At 30.7% G+C, this 21,729-nt stretch overlaps 1 protein-coding gene across 2 annotated transcripts; it reads right to left on the reverse strand.

Annotated features, from left to right (window-relative positions):
- Window positions 1-1,019: 1,019 nt before the first annotated feature.
- Window positions 1,020-19,985, reverse strand: LOC139522765 (mRNA (2'-O-methyladenosine-N(6)-)-methyltransferase-like). 2 transcript variants are annotated; one of them, XM_071316267.1, is made up of 14 exons: window positions 19,839-19,985; window positions 18,012-18,354; window positions 17,359-17,540; window positions 10,824-10,978; window positions 10,189-10,420; window positions 7,970-8,069; window positions 7,416-7,578; window positions 6,661-6,833; window positions 6,196-6,282; window positions 5,615-5,799; window positions 4,944-5,037; window positions 4,615-4,715; window positions 4,191-4,265; window positions 1,020-3,901 (listed from the first exon to the last, which is right to left on the reverse strand). In XM_071316267.1, the coding sequence occupies exons 2-14, from the start codon at window positions 18,342-18,344 to the stop codon at window positions 3,763-3,765; spliced, it is 2,019 nt and encodes a 672-aa protein (XP_071172368.1). In that variant the 5' UTR covers window positions 18,345-18,354; window positions 19,839-19,985; the 3' UTR covers window positions 1,020-3,762. The 2 variants fall into 2 exon arrangements, with proteins under 2 accessions (XP_071172368.1, XP_071172367.1); XM_071316266.1 differs by having other exon boundaries at window positions 1,362-3,901; window positions 19,897-19,975.
- Between the last annotated feature and the right edge of the window lie 1,744 nt (window positions 19,986-21,729).

Below are 21,729 nucleotides of genomic sequence, written 5' to 3' on the forward strand. Positions count from 1 at the left end.
TCATATCACTTTGCTAGACCCTAACACCTGTCATTTTATTACAAACTTAGACATCATGGACTTGGGGTGAAGGTGGGAGTCATTTACATTTATCAGTCAGACCTCACCAGTGATCCCTGTAGTAGTAAACATTTGTCTGATTTGTGTCTCATAACTTTTGTAATGTACAACACAAACTCAGTTTTTGTTTCCAGGGAAGCAAGTCCATTCATACTTTTACAAGCTTGTATTAAAGTCAACTTGAACTACGAACAGTCAACTAATACGAACAATTACGATCAAGTAGAAGAACTGCAATCATTGCAAATTTGTACCACTGCTGACTCATTAAAGACTCATGACCATTCGTGGTCATGTACGTTGCTATTGAAAACCTTGATAAAATATGAATTATTTGCCTTAATGTTTAATTCATTAAATGAACATAAATGTACAATTATATATGAATGTTTAATGTTTGTTCTTTTAAATCTTTAACAAAAAAGTTGAAACAACATTGCCACAGTTTTCATAATTATGTTTGCCTTGTTTTTTGGTTAACTGCCTACAGTGCTTACAGCGCTTTGATTCTTTTTCAAGGGGTGTTACTTCTGAACAACACCAGTACCAGATTATAGACAGAAATTGATATTGATGAACTACCAAATTTACAAATCAAACCAAATATTAATGTACAAGGATTTGTTTCAAAAGACAGAGATATCTGCAACATTATGCCCTTATCATAATCCTCATGCATTCTTCATAATGATTATTTATATTAGTAAAATATGCTGAACTTGCCATTTAAGAATTATTATTTATGATCAATCATTCATATAAAAACAGTTAAGATATTTGTAAGCAACTAACAGTATGAAAAGGAGAATTATAATTATGGATTTTTGAAATTTCAATGATTGTTAAAACACAATTGCACTAGTTAAAACATATATATCTTTGTTGATCTATATACACTTTTCATTTACATATAATATATTATCTATGTACAATTTAAATATTAAACATTATCATTCCTATTTTCATGTGTATGGACAATATTTACAATGGAGTAAAAAATCTAAAATAATCAAATCTACATTTATAAAAAAGATCCCTCTCTATAAAATTGTTAACAGGTCATATACTATTTCACTTATAATCAACAAACTGAGATCAAGTAACAGTGAGATTAATACTCTAAAATCTGAGGTCAAATAAAAACTAATAATAGATCCCTGTTTGTTCCCAACAACTTCTCCCTACAGGCATACTATTTTAGTACAAACATATTGAATCAAGATATACTGAAAGAATCATGGAACATAAGTTAAGAAATTTCTAATGATCTGCTGTTGAAGACGGTGTATTGACCATTGAAGTTTTTTTTTAAATTTAATGTTATTGAGTTATCATAAAAATCCTTAGAGTAAATCCATTATTAACAAATAATGTGATATTTTTCAACAGAAAATTGCATTTTTAAAAAGATTTAAACTTAAGAAACAGCACCCCCCCCCCAAAAAAAAAAAACAAACCCAACAACATTTTAATTATAATTTTGACCTAACCAATGATGCAAACCTAAGGTCCTAAGGTCAGGATACAAAGTGCCCAACCTATAAAACATTACAATAGTTAGTTATAAAGCAGTACACTGAATATATACATGTCATGGTTTTATTAAGTTGTACAGCTAGAAAAAAACAATGTTTTATTGATAAATTTTAAATCTACCTGATATTTCTGGTTTTATTTTCAAATGATAAGTAGATGGTGAAGTTTTTTGTTTATGTTCCCACAAAAAAGTACAATTTTATATTTGCTGATAACAACAGAATGATAAATGTCTAATTTGTATATAAATGTTTCATAATTCTAGATATTAATGAAAGGAGTCTGACGAAAGATTTTGGACACTTTTAAAACATTAAAGTGTCTATTTCAGTCGATTCAATTAGTTAATGTACAAGATTTTAACTGATTTAGTCATTAAAAACGCTCCGATTCAAACTTAAATATGAAAAATCTATTAAATATGCCAAAAAATGTCACTTTTTAGATGGTTTTTGCCAAAAATGAAAGTGGCTGCATCCGTGTTCATCCTCAACCTTTATATATGTTATGTATTATCATCAAATACAACTTACATTTCAATATTATGAATGAACACAAATGTGGCCACTTTCATTTCAGATGGACACTGTCTAAAATTAAACTAAAATGCTAAAATTGTGAAGATTTCAGTAATTTAGCACTTAATGGTTGTTAAGCACTTAAATTAGTGACTTAATGATGCTAGTGCACAATATATGTGCATTGTTATGTCAAAAACAGCCCATATTTATGTAACAGAAGCAGTCTACTTTCCAAAAGTTTACATTTTAACAATTTTGTAAAACTGCTATATTTTGGGGCCAAAAAGGGGTCTTACTGGACCTACTCCTTTTAATAATCAGCTGAATGTAAAAGTCACTTATTCAACTTTTTATAAAAATCTTATCTAAAATAATGTTTGCTTTTTGAAAAAACCAAAGTCATTCAACAAACAGTGTATTTTACATTATATCAAATTAAAAATTCCTTTACTTGATTTTGTAAATATATCTATAAATAAACAAACACAACCTTAATTTCAAAACAGTGCAGAAACAATCAATATCTCTAATTTTAAAATGCAACCAAAACATAAGGTACATTTTGTATGAGATTGAATTTAATTAAAATATAAGGTAAATTTTGTATGAAATTGAATTTAACCAAAACATAAGGTAAATTTTGTATGAAATTGAATTCAACCAAAACATAAGATAAATTTTGTACAAAATTGAATAATCACTGTTAATTCTCTTGACGAAGATTACCTTACTATATAGTATGGTATTGTGTTTGTTCAACTAGTGAAATATTCAAGAAGTGTTCAAAATTTGTTATGACTCATTAAAAACCTTGTACTTTTTTGCATTTGAAATTTTAGTTTTCTCTATATTTCTATATAAAATACATATGAAAGCAATATTTTGATAAGAAATTACATTGGAAACTCCATGAAGAGTGCATAGAGAAAAAAAAACATTTCTGATTTTTACAACATCCATAATTTCATACTGACAAAAAAGCAGTTCACATGATGAAATTTGAAATACTTATTGCAATCATTTGCAGGAATTCCTCTGATTAAATGAATGGATTTTTTACACCTATAACTGATTCATTGAGTTTTGATATAATTATACAGAACATAAAGAATTAACAGTCAACATTTAATCTGATTCTCAAAAAGAGGCCATCTGATCTTGAATCAAAAAACAAAACAATGAATATCCTTCTATAAGTTACTGTAAACCAACTTATTTTTCGCGGATATTATATTTCGCATTCATAAGTCCTTTCATGCCAATTTCACCACAATTTAATTTCATAATTTTCAAATTTACTTGATGTAATTCAATAAGGAAAGATCCAAGTTTTACAAGTTTGGGACGATTTAAATTTGCATTATATTTCTACTCGCCAATGTCGGGAAAATAAATCGCTCGCGAAAATTAGTTGGTTTACAGTATTACACAAAATCTGAACGTAACTCTGGTTTTGTTATATCTTCATACTTAAAATAAAGTCCACAATAACAACTGTACATTTGTACTTTAACAACAAGTAAACATTTTAACACAACAAGCATTTTATCCATTAAGTATTTGTTCTCTATAACAAGCACCGACTCAATAAATAAATACAAATTTCCACATTTAGCTGCCATTTATAATAGTACGCCACTCTTTGTCATACTGTGTCTTTAGGTTTTGATGCTAATAATAGTTCTTTCAATCTCTCTGGCGTTGGCCCCCATCGTGCAAAACCAGCATCATTTTGTAAAAATATAACTAATGTTCCGTGAGCTGATTTCATATTCACTTCCTCTCTAAATTAAAAAACAAATATCATAGTGAGTTAATTTTTAATAAATTCACTAAAATTCCAATGTCCCTTGCATAGCACTTTTTTCATCCAACTATAAAAAAAAGTTTTGTTCTTCTTCCAAATTTTGAGATCAAATGCAATGCACTTTCTGATATAATAAATATTTACAACCTTAACTCTTTTAAAAATATTTAATAAGCACTGACTAAATATTATGAGGACATCAACATTTTCCATTAAGAAATACAATTTCATATTTTGTTAGTTTTTGACCACCATCATCTACTTACTTCGGACAGAAATGTTGAAATCCTTGTCTGTACTCATGGTCATATGCAGGTAAAGTGACTTGTTTTCTTTTAAATCTACAAATTAACAACAGTTTCTCAATATATAAAGTAATTAGTCATAATTGTTATTTGGCATGTATACTATAAATGGTTCATATTATTATGATATTGAATAAAGTTTCCAGTACATCATCATGTATTCACAACTTCATTGTAAACTATCCCAGCAAAACCCTCACAACCTTATACAAAATGACTAAGCAGCTGCGGTATTATGGTAGGTGGCGAGGGCATATACATATGAAAATGTGCATCTTGTGTGTTCTCATTTTGTTGTATTACCATGATAAGTCTCATTGATACATATAACCTACATCTTCTTTTATTTCTATATAAATATTTATATACATGTTTAAATGAATACCTGCTGGATTCCAGTCTGATTAGAGCTTCTATAGGAGGATCTCTCCATTCTGGTATAAATACAATGAATGATAATGGCTCATGTGATTCCGTTAATAAATTCTGAAACAAACAGACAATGTATTAAAATTCAACACACATAATACAAAACACTACGTTTGAACAATAAAATTTTCATTTTTACCAGGGTTTTTTTTTATTAGGGGATACTATTTTCAAATGTTGATAAAAAAATTAGCAGAAAGATAAAAAAAAGTTCTTTTTCCATCAAACAGTTCTGGTTTAAAATTAAGTGCATGTTCTGTGGATAATCTAACGGTCAGTACAAACCTCAAAGTGGTCAACCATAGACTCCATCAATTCCTCACAGAATGGAGGATTGGCTTCAAACGATCCACTCAAAGGATGGAAATCTAATACTGGTCTGAAATGGAATAAAATAATAAATATATTTGTAGTTGTAATTATGGAACTGGAACAGATTCTTTTGAAAGAGTTAGAAGATTGAAGGTAACTTTCAATCACTGAAGATTTTTTGATAATCAATTACATTTCTTCTTATGGTGACCAATCAATATCCCAAATGTTGTAAGTATACTTAAATAATTGTCATTCAAGTGGGAGGTTTAGCTAGAAAAAAAACCCAGATTATCCACCATTTTCTTCCAAAATGCTTAATTCAAGTTTGTTTTCTTCACTTGTTCCATTTGGTTGATAACATTTCATTTTGACAGTTTTTATGGACTCCTCCTATTTGAATATACTTTGGAGTTCAGTTTTTTTGTTAATATTTTTTTTTGCTGCAACAAACTAACTTTCTTATTGTGTTTAAGTCTTTTAAGTAATGCATTAGTCATGGTTGTGTGTTACATGTCATCCTATGGTGATATGCTACAAAACCCAATGTGTACCTTAAATATTTTTGGCATCAGTGTACCTTGATTCTTATCTGCCAGAGAAAACATTTTTATTTCAGACATATACACACATATAAATATTACCCTCTAGATCCAAAATAACCATCTGTGTCAGTGAATGCTGAACAATATTGCTTAAAATAAGAGTTCAAAGGTGAAGCAAAACATTCAAATGTCACTCCAAAGATGCGATGTAAACATTCTAATATCTGTATTGACAAAGCTCCCTGTAATCCAAACCCTTCTGAAGCCTGGATACCAAATAATGTCTGGAAAACAAAAGTCTTAGATCAATAAATGACAAAAATAGATTTTATTTCTTCTTTACGTTGAAATAAAAAGATGTTAGGATAGGAAGGAATTTAAATTCTCCCCATACCCCAAATTCAATATCACAAATATACTTTTTTTTATTAATTTTGTGTATCATTAAAAAAATGTTTGTTCCTAGAATTGTATGATTTATTGTTGTGTTAACTAGTGTTATTTTCAAAATAAACTTGGGAGCAGATTTATAAATGTATAAAGTTCTTTTTTGTCATTTGAACTTTAAGGATCTTCACTTTTAGAATTTATAAAGCATCATACTCAGTCTTTACAGATAAATATCTAGAACACCACAAAGAATGATATTGCATTTAATGAAAATGACTATAGTTACTTACATGGTATCTTCGCAGTAAACACCATACTCTTGCTAAGTAATGGTCAAACCGAGGGTCATCTCGAGCATGTATTTTATACAACTGCTCCTAAAAATATATTTTATTAATATATATCAAACAAATGATTAAAAAGATATAGTAAAAGGTATGAAAACAATGATTTTTCAAGGTCTTTTATAATATCAACAAAATTAATGTAAGCACAAACATGCTTGTTTCTAAATTTATTTTATTATGTTAATGATGTCAATTTACAACGAAAAGAATCTTTTTATGCAATGTCAGTGCTAGTCATAATTGATTGCAACATATCATCAGTGATACTTGTTTTATCTAAAACATATATATTCCTTTTAATCCTTTATCCAGTCAGGTAGAAGTAAGACAGTTTTTATTCCAATGTCTTTTATATAAAATTATTACAATTTATCCTGAGAATTTAATAAGCAATATACATGAACTAACCAGTTTAAAGAAATGTGGACTATTAATCCGCAGACTTTCGCCTTTGAACTTCAATGTATGGACTTCATTTTCATTTGTCATTTCAATAATTGGTAATCTGGGCACTGGTACAATCATCTGAACAGGGTAACATAATACTTTTCTTTTAGGCGGAACTGGTGCCTTCGGAATTTCTGAAAGATATAAACATCATAACCTCATTAAACCATTTAAGATCAGTTTTTTTCAATAATTTTCTGTGAAGGAGCAAGAATGAAGCAACATTTTTTGCAGTTTTAGATTAGGACCAGAAATCAGCTATATAATTATAGATTATTGTTAATCTAAACTGATATGATTATTAACTGTACTAAGGCCGTACATACAGTGACCTGTATTTGGTCATTTCTGTATAATTTGATCCTTTGAGTAGAGTAGTCTCATAGGCAATCATATCACATCTTCTTTTTTAAAGCCTCACAATGTGTTGGTCCTTGATAAAGGTCTTTATGTGAGAACCCTATTCATCTGGAGAGTTTGGGTGCTTGTGTACCAATGTGTGGTCTGTTGTACTGTGCTGATGATCCCTTTTTATGCATTATTCTTAACCTCAAAACATACAAAACCAGTGACAACATCTGAACAAACTCAATTCACATCAAACTGGTGATGATTTCTTAATAAACATCTTAATGCTCTTTATGAAAGGAAATTCTTATTCTTCCTTTCACACTATGTATACAGTAGCAGTCAAAATTCTGTCTTAAAATACCCACCTTGGATATTGTTTTCATTCATAATTTGCCAATGTCTTTCATGAAGTTTTTTCACTGTTTCCAAACACATGTTATAAACTTTAGTACAGATTCCCTCAACAGAACTCTTTGCCGTCTCTGTTAAATGTGGCTGACATTGTCTTTTTAGATGAGCTAATCTTTCCTAAATAAAAAAATATTTTGTATAAATAATGTTTACATGGGATTAAGAGATAACTGTAATGTGTTCTAAGCTGGGGCTATGTAACAGATATAGGTAGTAAGATATTTGCGAAAGAAATGAAATATCATTTTAAATTTACTTGCCTCAATTATAATATTATAATACTGTAACTATTATCCAACATTTACAGCTGTGATTCACTGTAACTAAGTAAGCTTGACTTCAATATATTTTGACAATTCCCTGTAAATCTTTATTCTAAATTCTACACATGTTTTCAAGATATTAAAGCATTAAAAATTTCTGATATCCAATGCCAAACTGAATTCAATAAAAATCATGAATTATAAATACTGGACAAGCATATCTTAGAAACAAAAACCCTGCTTACCAAATAATCATCATAAGCAGCACCCCCTGGTCTTCTTAACCAGGAAAATGTTTCTTCTACATTCCATTTAACGATCTTTCTACTGTCCGGTGTTGCACTCCTGTAAAGGTCAATATAATGGTATAACAGTTTCAAATATAGGCATCAAACAAATAACACTTAAGGAGGTAGACCTAGGTTAAGGGAAATAACTCTTAAAATCATTAGTACGTTTGTGTCAACCATTTTCAAAAATATATTCTAAGCTTCTATGTTACATAGATTATTTTCAATCTGTTTCAGGTGAATGCTTAAATTACATTGATGAACTTGACTTTTACAAACGCTTAACTGATTTAAAGAGTTATCTCCCTGAACCAAGGTCTACCCCCTTAAAGCACTTAACAATACTGTTAATTCAGAAATTATTGACAGTTTTTTATTATTGAGACTGGGTGAGTAACGCAGTTAACCCTTTTTAATTTAAAAGACCCTTTAAAAAAAAAATTTATGATGAACACTGAATGTTGTCTCATCTTTTTACCTTTATACTGAAGAGAACACATGAGAGATTTCTAGGGCCTTTTATAGTTGACTATGCAGTATGGGTTTTACTCATTGTTAAAAGATGTGCAGTGACCTATAGTTGTTAATTTCTGTGTCATTTGGTCTCTTGTGGAGAGTTGTCTCATTGGCAATCATAACATTATTTTTAAAATTATACATAAAAAAAATATTTTAAAATCACTATTTCAGTTGTCTCATGTCATAAATATCAATACAGGTGATAGAAATATTAATATTGTTTAAAACCAGGTATAAAAATGTAACCTAAAACATATGATGCCATTAATGTTTTTGAAGAGGCAAATTGTTTTAAATTTTGGCACTTTGCTTCAACAAACTGTTGTACATTGTTTTTTATTAATACGGTTGAAAAGCAAACCTCAAAATCAACAATTACTTTACAACTATAAACCTGTGACATTACATATATACAGCTGTTGATCACCTATTGATATCTTCTTTGTCACAGATTTTACAGTTTAACCATCATTTAATTGACAAATTAGCCTTAAAGTCTAAACACTCCTACTTTCTGACACATACTGTGGTTTTCAAATTAGGGCTTTTTCAGAATTTATTGTATGGGGGGGGGGGGGGGGGGGGGCACTTTTGTTAAAATTTGATGGGTGGTAGTTATTTAAGAAAGATTGCTTGAACATTTAAATGAAATATCCAATTTAAAATGTATGCATGGTAGGATCAAATATAAAGTGCCTTTATTACCCCCATACATTTATTTTTGTAACAGCCCTTTAATATCCTAATTACATTTTCATAAAAGAACAGAGTCACCTGGTTGCACATATTTTATCAATCCTAAGTACAAGGACAATAACTCAAAAGAGCAGCATTTTTTTTTAATATCTTTGATAAATGAAGGCCTCAGAGCAAATGCAATGTGATTTCCATTATAATAATATTTCCAAGGGCATAACTCCTAAAAAACACTTTATCACAAATCATTTTAAAAATTTTCAAAGACATTGCTGATAAAAACCTATGATATATGTTTCATAAATTTTGGCAAGAATTATACATATGAGAATGCTGACAACGCAATTTTCCGTATTACTAATATAAACATTGCTAATATAAACCTATGATTTAAGTTCATAAAATTCTGTTAAGATCTGTACCTTAGGGTACTTACAATGCAATATTCAATATATATAAGGTTTCCAAGGGACATAACTCTTTTTAAATGATCTGCACGGATTTTAGAACTTGTTCAAGACATTGCTTATATAAACCTAATATATATGTTTTATAAAAATCTGACAAGAATTGAAGGAGTGAGAGTGTTAAGAAGACCGGACAAATGGTGGCCCAGTGTTTCTATGTCCCCTTCAACCTGTTGAGGAGGGGACAAAAAAGAGTTTAAGTGATATGTATTGCAAGAAAAAAATAACTGCTGTTTAATTTAAATAGGCACTTGAAAAATAGGAAACCATCTATAAAAACAATCATAGAATCGTTCTTTCACTTTCATTATACAAAAGCACCAACACTTATATTCCAACGTGCCTTCCCTCGACCATATATAAACATAAAAAACTAGCCTGAAGAGCTTCTTTTATTTTCTCTAAACAAATAGTACTCTTACACAAGCCTAAACCTATTTTTACTAGTAGTCAGACATGGGGATAGTGACATAATATCTGCAGGGATTTTACCTTGTTTCAATCATTTTCTTGGCAGCTTCAGCATATTTGAACAATTGTCGTCTTACATCCCCAGAGAACTTTGGTTTGACCAGTTTGACTGGAATATCGTTCATTATTTCTCTGTACATGGATTGTGACACCTCAGGCATACAGTTAGACGGTAGCATGGGATCTGTTCCTTTATCTATTACTTTCCTCTCCAACAACCATCTGTTGAATGACTCATGTGGAGCATCAATACCTATAATAATTATTATAAATCAATACCTAAATAATAGTTACAAACCAATTCCTAAGTAATGATAGTAGACCAAGTGTTTTTCATCCTTTCAATGTTAGGTTAATTCACATATTTACTTTCAGCAAAAGATCTACTTAATAATGTCATCTTTCTGGGGTGTTTTTACTTCATCTATACAAAGCTAAATACTTATGATATGTAATACCACTTGTTTCAATTTAATTTTATTTCTCACAACCATTTTTTGTTAAATAAAAATACCAATTATCTCCCCCTTTTATTTTAGTCAGAGTCAAAGCTTTGAAAATACAATGTATAGAAGAAAAACAATCTTTGTCAAATGATTGTCCAGTTTTTTTATGAAGAACTGTTGTATAAGTGACAAAATAACAAATGGACGCACCTTCTCTGGAATGGCACAATTCTTGGTAATGTTGCCTCAGTTTGGCTGTTAGCTGGGCTCGTAGAGATTCCATTTCTGGATGTGGTGGAGGCAGAATGCATGGACTTCTTTCATATATAACTGCATTTGTAGGAATTTCAAAGTTCCAAAATGGACTGAAAGAGGAACATTTCTCATTTATAACCGATATGACAAAAATTGGATTTCTATTTTAATTTTTTATTAAAGAATTCCCTCATTTCAATCGATCAATGTAATTTCTGATTTTCATAGTTCTTTTGTCAAATTCTAAATAAAGTAACAGCCATGCAAGCAAGTCATGAATGATCTCCTTTATCACTGGGGTAAAGCTGATGACCGTAACTGCATTCACGGTCATCCCAAGATGTCGGATGAAAAATTAGGTCAGTTTCTGTATTGTCTGTTAAAGTGTTTCTATATCATTTTCTTTACAAATCATACATTGAAACGATGTAAATTTATAAAAGAATCACTCGGAAATCACTAATTACTTCTGAGAAATGTGCATAAAACGGGAAATTAGATTTGAAAAAATCGCCAAGATGACCGTAAATCACAATCGAGATGACCGTAACAGAATCAACGATTCATAACAAGGCTGACCGTAACTGCTTTTAAGATGACCGTAATTTGTAAATGATGACCGTAACTTTTAAAGGATGACCCTCAATTCTAAGAAATATCCGTATTTATATAACTATCTTTTTGTATCAAATGATTAATCGTGTTGGTATACACATATTAATATGAAAGTTTTATCCTATAGGTAGAAGAAAATAAGACTTGCTTCAAATGCAAAGATTACCATATGTATCTTTTTTACAGTAGAGGGTTCAATTTTTAAAATGAATTTGCCAAAAGACATGCGGTGCACAGCCTTCAACTGCTCGACAAAAGATTTTTTTTTTTGTTTCTGGGATTCCTTTTAATGACATATAATAAATACACATTTTTAAAAATGCCAAAAAATTGCATGTACACCCATTGATATTATATCGTCTTTCATTTTGTCGTGCAAATAAAATAACAGAAATATTTTGAAAATATCATTCGAATAAATTAGTGAAGGTGAGCTCCAGCAAAGTAGATCCTTAAAATAGTATTGTACGAAAAGCGTATCACAAGGCGGAACGTTGTCAATTTGTATATATACAGAAATGTTATTCATACAGTCAGGATTCTACTTCTTCAAATTTATCTCCCCATTACGCCAGTTCATGCTCACAGTCGTAGAAATGGAAGCCATTGTAGGGATGACGCTCTGCCAATTTTGCTCTTGAAAACTGATAAATTTATCCACATAGCACCATTACGATCGATCGTTATATGTCAGTTATATTTTAAAATACAAATGTATCTACTAGCTAATGAGCATTAGTTAATGATCTTGTCTGCATTGATTCAACTTAAAAATATTGTCTGTTTGGATGTCAGATGGAATTTTTGAAAATTCTTAAGCATTTAAAAAAATTCTAATTAAATATTTCGTGGAAGGGCAGACTAAACATTTTCAGTGGTTGAAGATTATAAACCCTAGTTATCACACACACATTTTCATCATCCAAATTAAAAGACTGTCGTCAAGTACTTTTAGAAAAAAATAGCTATTAGAACACACCTACTCTGTTTTTTGTGATTCATTAGATAGGTATCTCAATTGACCCATATATTTCATCTTTTCGTACTGTCATTTTTTCACGTTATAAAGTCAACCTGTAGCTTTGATATATAATAATGATAGAATCTGAAGCGAGATGCTATATAAAATACTCTTGCTTTGTACGTTTTAAAAACAAAATATACACCCCAAACATGCCCTAACATAAAAAGGTGCACTCGATTTTTCTCTTTTCGATACAATCGTTACCTGTTTTGGGGAATTTTTTCTTGATTCACATAATGGAAGGGCAGACACGAAAATTTCTGAACTAAAAGATTGATATGTTCTCCGTCCGTGATAAAAAAAAATCGGAGGTTATGCATTTTCTACATCCAACTTATAGATACTATATATAAAAAAGAAGATGTGGTATTATTGCCAATGAGACAGCTATCCAGAAAAGACCAAAATGACACAAACATTAACAACTATAGGTAACCGTAAGGCCTTCAACAATGAGCAAAGCCCATACCGCATAGTCAGCTTTAAAAGGCCCAGATAAGAACCATGTCGTCGACTTGATATTTTATTGTTTTGCATTACTATGTAATAGATACATTGAAAACTTATGCAAATGGTGTTTTTAAAATAAAATAAGAAAATTGTCGTTTTATTTGTTTCTATTAACTTTTTATAATTTTGTTACTATATCAAACATTACAGTTAACTTTTATCGCTTTCTCGATAAACACAGAGCTTCGATTCTTTTGTTCTATTTCAAAAGTGTTTCCGCCTGCATATATTAAGACAAATTAAGATTTTAATCTGCTTCCTCTGGACCCATACACATGGGCTCGATTACCAAATATTCGTATGTATTATTAATGTTTTTAATGCTCCATTTATTCGCATTATGTTTTTCTGGTCTGTGCGTACGTTCGTCCGTTCGTCTGTTTGTTTGTCCAGCTTCAAGTTAAATAAAATTGAAACTTAGTACACATTTTCCCTATGGAATGATCTTTTTAATTCTAATGCCAAATTACAGTTTTATCCCATTTTCATAGTCCACTAAACATAGAAAATGATAGTGTAGATGAGGCATCCGTGTACTAGGGACACATTCATGTTTCTTCAAATTTTCGTCGTATCGCTGTAAATTTGTGTTAAAATTTTAACGTCGATATCAATAAATATTTCATTGTTTACGAGAAATATGCAATTTACTATCATTGTTATAAATCCTAAATATGGCCAATTATATTATAGTTTAAAATAAAGTATGATTCGTTTTTGTTCAATCAATTATAAAACTGAAATAGTGAAATAATAATTCGCTTTTAGCTGCCAAAATGGTTCAATTTTGTCAAATTATGTTAAATAATATTGATAATGAAGTATTCACTTGCAAGTGATAAAGTCAACCTCATTAAATCCGTATTCATGTGAACTTCAATTTAACTTGATTTCTAAAACTATATTTTATTGTACATGTTGAACATTTTTCATTCATTTGTTTATTTTTTAATTTGTGTGAATTAACATTGATACAGTAAATGTTAATTACTACACTTTCATACCACAACACATACTGTATTGGTACATGTATCACTTATATTAGTATCCATATAACAGAAAAAAATGAAAAGAGAATAATTTTGCATAACCTTTTGAATACTATATTACTTTTTAGATATTTAAACATATTAAGACTAATTAAGCTGTTGATAATATCCACTTGACATACTTGAAATTCTATCATATTACTTTTGGAGCAGTTGTGAGTTTTTGAAGCATGCTCAAAGGTTCTTTATGTGAAATCATTGTCATATTGGTCAATATTTTTCTTTGCTTCGACCAGATTTGGAGGGGATATTATTATCAAAGAATTGATAAAAAAATCAGCACGAAGGTTCTCTTCCTAGATCATATAGCCCGAAACATCATGTCAGGCATTGTCATTACTAAAAACCAATAAATGTATTCTAATATGAGGAACATTTTAACAATTTTTTACTAATGATACTGATGATCCACCACAAAATAATATAAATACAACCATACAAATAGTAAGCAAATACATATAAAAAAAGATGTGGTATGATTGCCAATGAGACAATTCTCCACAAGAGACCAAAATGACACAGAAATTAACAACTACAAGTCACCATATGGCCATCAACAATGAGCAAAGCCAATACCCTATCATCAGCTATAAAAAGCCCCGAAATGACAATATAAAACAATTCAAACGAGAAAACCAACGGCCTTAGTTATGTACCAAAAATTATACAAAAAGCGACTATGCAACACACAAACAAACGACAACCACTGAATTACAGGCTCCTCATGTTATCAAATCTTTATATCATCTCCCATTTAGAAAAAAACACATGAAAAAATGAACCTATTATGTGTTGCTCTCCTAGCTACAAAGTGAATCAAAAATCAAAGATGTGAAACATATTCGATCATAATCTTTTGGTAACTAATGTAATAACTGTCTCTTCCATGCCCATCTTGAACATAAAAACTAAATATTGAATAAACAATACTCCTAATGCTCAAGTTGGTTGTCATCGTGCAACGCCGTTAATAACACCATATAGGAAAACATAGAACTCCCTTTTGTCATAAGTAACTGTCAAACATCAAAACATACTATCCACACTCATCTGTGTCCACACTTGTAGTTTAAAAAAAGAAATTTATGAAACATATTTATATCCGCTAACCGAGCCCCTATTGAGATCGACAAACTCAACAAAAAAGCTTTGAATACAATACGGATATTTCTTAGAATTGATGGTCATCCTATAAAAGTTACGATCGTCCTATATAAATTACAGTCAGTCTTTACAAATTACGGTCATCCTTTACAAGTTTCGGTCATCTTTTTACCAATCACGGTCATCCTTGTTTTATGTTACGGTCATCTTGAAAATATTTTGATTATGATTTACGGTCATCTTAACGATTTTTTCAAATCGAATTTCCCGTTTCATGCACATTTCTCGGAAGTAATTAGTGATTTTCGAGTGATTCTTTTGTAAATTTACATCGTTTCAATGTATGATTTGTAAAGAAAATGATATAGAAACACTTTAACAGACAATACAGAAACTGACCTAATTTTTCATCCGACATCTTGGGATGACCGTGAATGCAGTTACGGTCATCAGCTTTACCCCAGTGTTTATAAGAAAAGGAAAAAATTCTAAACACACAACATTTATATGATCTTTAAGATGAACTAATTGCGAATAACAATACAGTTTCTGCACATCCCTCTAATTTTATTATTATTGTTGTAAATTGTAAAGCAATGTTTTCTATAAAGAGTTATCCTTCGTTCCATATATACAATGTAGGCAACTGACTCTCCTCATAAAAAAAATAAAAATACAATTGTGTCTGTATTTAATTTTTCATTTACATGTTGTACTGTTAAATCAATCATCATTAATCAGAACGATAGTTGTATGTGTGAGTGTATGCGGGTGGGAGAGAAAGGCTTTTTATTTTTACTTTATGTGATAACATGCTTGTTATGAGCCCTATGATTAGGAAATAAAAATATCTTTATCTTATCTATAAACCTGTTCGGTCTGTACAAAGATTTGTGTCTCGTGTAAAAACTGAGTGACAGTTTTATCTCAGTTTAATCAAACTCACTGTTTTACATTGTTCCAAATCACTATTTGTAAAACTTATTTTTCAATTGTAAATAAAATTGAGAATGGAAATGGGGAATGTGTCAAAGAGACACCAACCCGACCAAATAAAAAAACAACAGCAGAGGGTCACCAACAGGTCTTCAATGTAGCGAGAAATTCCCGCACCCGGAGGCGTCCTTCAGCTGGCCCCTAAACAAATATATACTAGTCCAGTGATAATGAACGCTATACTAATTTCCAAATTGTACACAAGAAACTAAAATTAAAATAATACAAGACTAACAAAGGCCAGAGGCTCCTGACTTGGGACAGGCGCAAAAATGCGGCGGGGTTAAACATGTTTGTGAGATCTCAACCCTCCCCCTATACCTCTAACCAATGTAGAAAAGTAAACGCATAACAATACGCACATTAAAATTCAGTTCAAGAGAAGTCCGAGTCTGATGTCAGAAGATGTAACCAAAGAAAATAAACAAAATGACAATAATACATAAATAACAACAGACTACTAGCAGTTAACTGACATGCCAGCTCCAGACTTCAATTAAACTGACTGAAAGATTATGATTTCATCATATGAACATCAGGCACAATTCTCCCGTTAGGGGTTTAGTATCACACCATCATAACATATATGAGAAGAACATAACCTGTGTCATACCAACAACTGTTTTTAGAATAAATGTGTTTAGTTCCGATGCAAAGACCTTATCAGTGAGTCAATATTAACGCCAAAATATGCAATCTTTAATGACTTGACAACAGTATCGTAATTATATCCTTTCTTAATAAGTCTATTCAAAGGTTTTGTAAGTTTCTGAGGTGAATACTGACACCTTTGTGCTTTATAAAGAATATTTCCATAAAAAATTGGATGTGAAATACCTGAACGTATTAGAAGTCTGCATGTTGAGCTATATTTACGAATGATGTCTTTATACCGATGATAAAATTTAGTAAATGTTTTGACTAGTTTGTGATATCGAAAACCCTGGTGTAATAATTTTTTTTTTTTGTATACATTATCCTGAACCTTCTCTCTTAAAAATGTGACAGGGGGGTGTCTATTCGTTGTTAAGAGAAAACTTTAGAAAGAATTCTTAAAATTGTGACCTGTAGGGAAAAACTCATGGAATACATAAACAACTTCTACTGAATGTATAGTCAACCAATTTAGAATTTTTTTAACACAAAATGTTTAATTTCTTCCTGTAAATAAATGCTTTTTTCTAATTTTTACCTGTAAGTAAATGGCTTTTTAGGTGAACTGTCACCAACATCCCCACTTAATCGTCTTTTCTCTCCCACATGTGGCGGAGGAATGTCTGTGCTGGGGCGACACAAACGTGTATCTGTACTGCTGGGGACAGGGGCAGGATGATCTCCTCCAATCCCTAAAGGATCTGTCAGTAAATTAGGTGACTGAAAAAGTATTCTAAAATTTACACATGTGACAAAATTTATATTTTTGTAACATGTTTTCAATATGCCTTCATCTTTAAACTCCCATTGAGAGACTCTTACTTTGCCAAAATAGATTTATTTACATGGCATATTTTTGCCATCATTTCTTCAAATTCAGTGGCCTAAACAACAAACAACCAGATATACAAGTGCCATCTTATTTTTAAATTATGTCTTTTGGCAATTCTTGGCTATCAGCAGTATTTGGTAGAATTTTTGGTCTTCCATGTTTTAGGAAAACAATCTGGTCTTCAAACCTTAAGATGAAGATAAACACTATTCAAAATAGACAAAATATCAATTTGCAAAACACTGGCCTGCATTTTTACATTAAATCTTACGACTAAAAGAGATTGTAAGAATATTAGATTGCTCATGACTTACACAGTTATCGAAGGTCAGTTAAAAATTTGCTAACAAGAAACTTACTCCATGACCAGATTTCAACTGTGGCATTTCCCATAATGATTCATTGGTTAATTTATTGAAGAAGTAAGGCTGCTGTTCTCTCTTACTCCAAAATCTCCTCCATCCAGCTTGCAGTAATTCTACAGGTAAATCGTGTACAGGGTCAGGTGACAGGGGTCCAGGAGATATCGGCAGTGAATCTTGTCGTTCAACTGGTTGATGATTGGTCACATTTATATGGAGAGGGTTCTTCTCCAAATGTTCAGCTACATTTTCTTCTTTATCTATGGTCTTTGTTTCATGATTATCTCCTTTCCCACCATTTTCAGTAATGGGCTTTTCTTGTATATCCATTTGTGTGCACCTTAAAAAAATAAAATAGATTATAAATGTACATCAAGTCATCAGTCTCAAATATGTTGAGTTATTTTGTCATTTGGGGAACATTTCAGTAAGTTCCTTGCCTTGTTACATATTTTGTACCTTGAATGAATTGAGCATAGGTGATTCAAAATGTAAATAACTAATTAGCTTGAGTAATTTTGGTGCCAAACAATGTATAAAGGAAAAAATAGAACTTGTAATACATGTACATGTTTTATTTATTAATTAGATGCTTAATTGTGTGAACGTGAAGAAAGTCAAAGTTTCTTTAACAACAAGGATAGCTGATTTGTTGACCAATTTGATGATTGCCTAAGAAGGTGTTTTGATGTAGAACCCAATTTAGCAGGGTAAATATATAATAAGAAAAAAATAAATACCAAAAACCAAGACATTACACATATGCTTAATTGCTGGTTGCTTAACATTCAATGGCAAATATATCATGCACATGCAGGACAACATATTGGTGATGGGACAACCCTGTTCATTTGGTATCATTATACCTTCAACAATAAAGCTATATATCCTGACAATTGAGTAATATGAACATTATAAAGCTAGAACATACAATGTATGTATGGTAGTAGCCTAATCTACATTAACCTTTGTATATTTATATTACTGGAAATTTCGTTGTTTGAAATGTGCTTAATAATAGGCTATGTAGTATTGTTTAATAGCTGCATCATTACTATTTGTATAGGCTGTTATCAATTATTGTAATTGAATTTGTGCCAATATAAATTTGTAATATATTTGAATTTGCAATCCAGGCCATAAGTCATCACTTTTGTTTACATGTTAATTTAGTATAATGGGAAATAAACATTTAAAACTATGAGATCAGGGTTGATTTAGCATAGTATAGACTATTGAGGATTACTATCTTGCTGTATGGGTTCTCTTTTGTTACAGAATTTCTTTATATTTCTATTGCATATGACAAACATTTGAATAAACTTTTGAAAAGAGTTTATATGAATATCTACATGTGACAATGAGAAATAAGGAAAAATGGAATTCTATTAAATTTGAACTTATATGTTTTGCATAAGGAGATAAGATGAATCCCACGTTGAAACTATGGTAATTTGGGCCAAAACTTTATAAAAAAAAAAAAAAAAAAAAAAACGTCAATTGGATGATATCATGTCAAGCATTATTCACCTTATTCATCCAGCTTAGAAAAGAAACCAAAACAATAATTTACAGAAGCTTTGAAATTCACAAATATAGTCCCTATATTTCAATAAATAGGCCACACAATCAAACTTTGTTGTGTGCATTACTTTATTAAGAGAATTGTAAGATGATAGCAATAATCAACATTAATCCAGAAGGCAAAAAGTCAATAGATTGCCAAATTTTGCTATCAATAGCTAGATACAGTAATAGAATCGGCATCAGTGACAAGTTGTTTAGTTAAAATTTTCACGATTCAGCAAAGCATCAACAATGTACCTTCTACTATAGTAGTATTGCAACTATGGAGATTATTTTGCAATAAAAATTAAACTACATTTTCTGTTAACTTTCGCAATCAAGCAAAATGTACATCAGAAAATTTTGACAATGCTCCTGACGCTATCGCCATTTGTGATAACTGACAAGGGTTATTGCAAATTTAAAATCATTTAAAAAAACGAAACCATGAAAATTATTATTCATTCATTTTTTTTCTTCAATATCTTGCCATAAAAATTATAACTAATACATTTTTTGAAAATAAACAAAAAAATCAATATATCAATTTCATTGTTACACATTTTAAATGTAATTATATTGTATTATTCGTTTTTTTAATCAGAGATCTAAATATGTGCTAATTTGCATAATTTATGTGGAAGCGTAGAAAGTTCCCGGATATGTACACAAAAAATAATACCACGTGTGCTAAGTCATACAAGTGACTTGTGGGCGGGTAACCGGCTGGAGGACGCTGAAGGGTGTACACGCTTTCCAGCTAAAAAGGCATACCACAAAAGCCATTTCTAAATAAATTTAAAAAGAAAATATTTATGGTCTGAACACATGTGTGCGATAGAAAGAGTACCAGTTATAAGCATTGAGATCAAGTTAAGGAAAAGGAAAATCGACCCGCCCCCCCTTTCGTTGGAAAAATTTGGTTGCTTATATAGGGAATCACTGAAGCATGACTGGAGTGGGCCCCCCTTAGGTCAGTCAGCGGCCCCCCTAATGAAAAGTTCTGGATCCGCCACTGAATAACAAGACAAACAATATTAAGAAATATTGACTAGTACACATAAACATTCACATTACGGACATATTTTAATTGTATTAAAGTCAGATCAAGGAATTGACAATTCCTTGGTCAGATCCGAAATAAGCATAAGAAAAAATTTTCATTTATAAAAACCAAGCTCAAACAAGTAAAGCGCTAAACAAGATAATAATTAAGCACATACGCTTGCAAAGCAGACAAAATAAATAAAGCAAAACTAGACTATATAAGTACTCAAATGTCAAAACTAAATTGAAGCTCAAACAGCTAGTGCATCAATTTGAAAGTAAATTAAAAAATCCAAATAATCGGGAAATTGCATTATACAAATTTTTGCAAGCAATGCATGTCACTGTCAGTACCGGTTTACATACGCTTAATTATGTTTTTTTTTTAATTTTTGATAAGGGGTGAGGAAATATATCGACCGTGTAGGGAGTATTGTAATAACACAAACACTGATATAGAACCACATGCAGTGACTCTGTTTAACATGTTTAATAGCAAATAAAACAAATTTGAATCCTTTTTTTAATGGTATTTCCTGTATTACTTTATTAATGTATTTGAAGTTGGCACAATTTTTTTTCTAGCAATTTGCAGTTTACTATCCATTTCCGTATAGTGAAAGGTTTTCTGTGCACTTGTTCTTTCCGACTTGTTACTCAGTTAATACTTTTGATAACTAATTATACACATGTACAATGCTGATTTCATTCATGAATTAACGGCTTCGCGGGAAGAAAGAAAAACGTAAGCAGTATCCTTTAACGTCTTTAACATCACTTTCCGCTGTATGCATGATTTTCCCTCGCTAAACAATGATAATTCAAAAATTGATAACTGTATTGAAAGCATTTATCCCATATGCATGATCTTCCCTCGCTAAATAATTCAAAAATTGATAACTGTATTGAAAGCATATATCCCATCATATTTGAGATCATGAAGGGATACAACAGATAAAGTCCGTCTCATAGCTTGATTGGATTTTAGAAATTGTCAATGAAGCCCAGGTCGATTGAAATCGAAACTTTTCCCATCAAATAGATTTTTTTTATCTTCCCATTTTCAAACTTTCCATTTCTGTGTAGAAACACTCCAGGAGCA

Source organism: Mytilus edulis, chromosome 5 (genome assembly GCF_963676685.1).
Source record: "Mytilus edulis chromosome 5, xbMytEdul2.2, whole genome shotgun sequence".
Lineage (NCBI taxonomy): Eukaryota > Metazoa > Mollusca > Bivalvia > Mytilida > Mytilidae > Mytilus > Mytilus edulis.

Bases quoted from the DNA above. Each gene is read 5' to 3' on its own strand.
- LOC139522765 (XM_071316266.1), bottom strand. The intron at 5,038-5,614 runs GTAATATTTATA...ATTCCATTTCAG, and splicing joins GGTTATTTTGGATCTAGAGG to ACCAGTATTAGATTTCCATC. The intron at 3,902-4,190 runs GTAAGTAGATGA...TTTTTAATTTAG, and splicing joins TTTCAACATTTCTGTCCGAA to AGAGGAAGTGAATATGAAAT.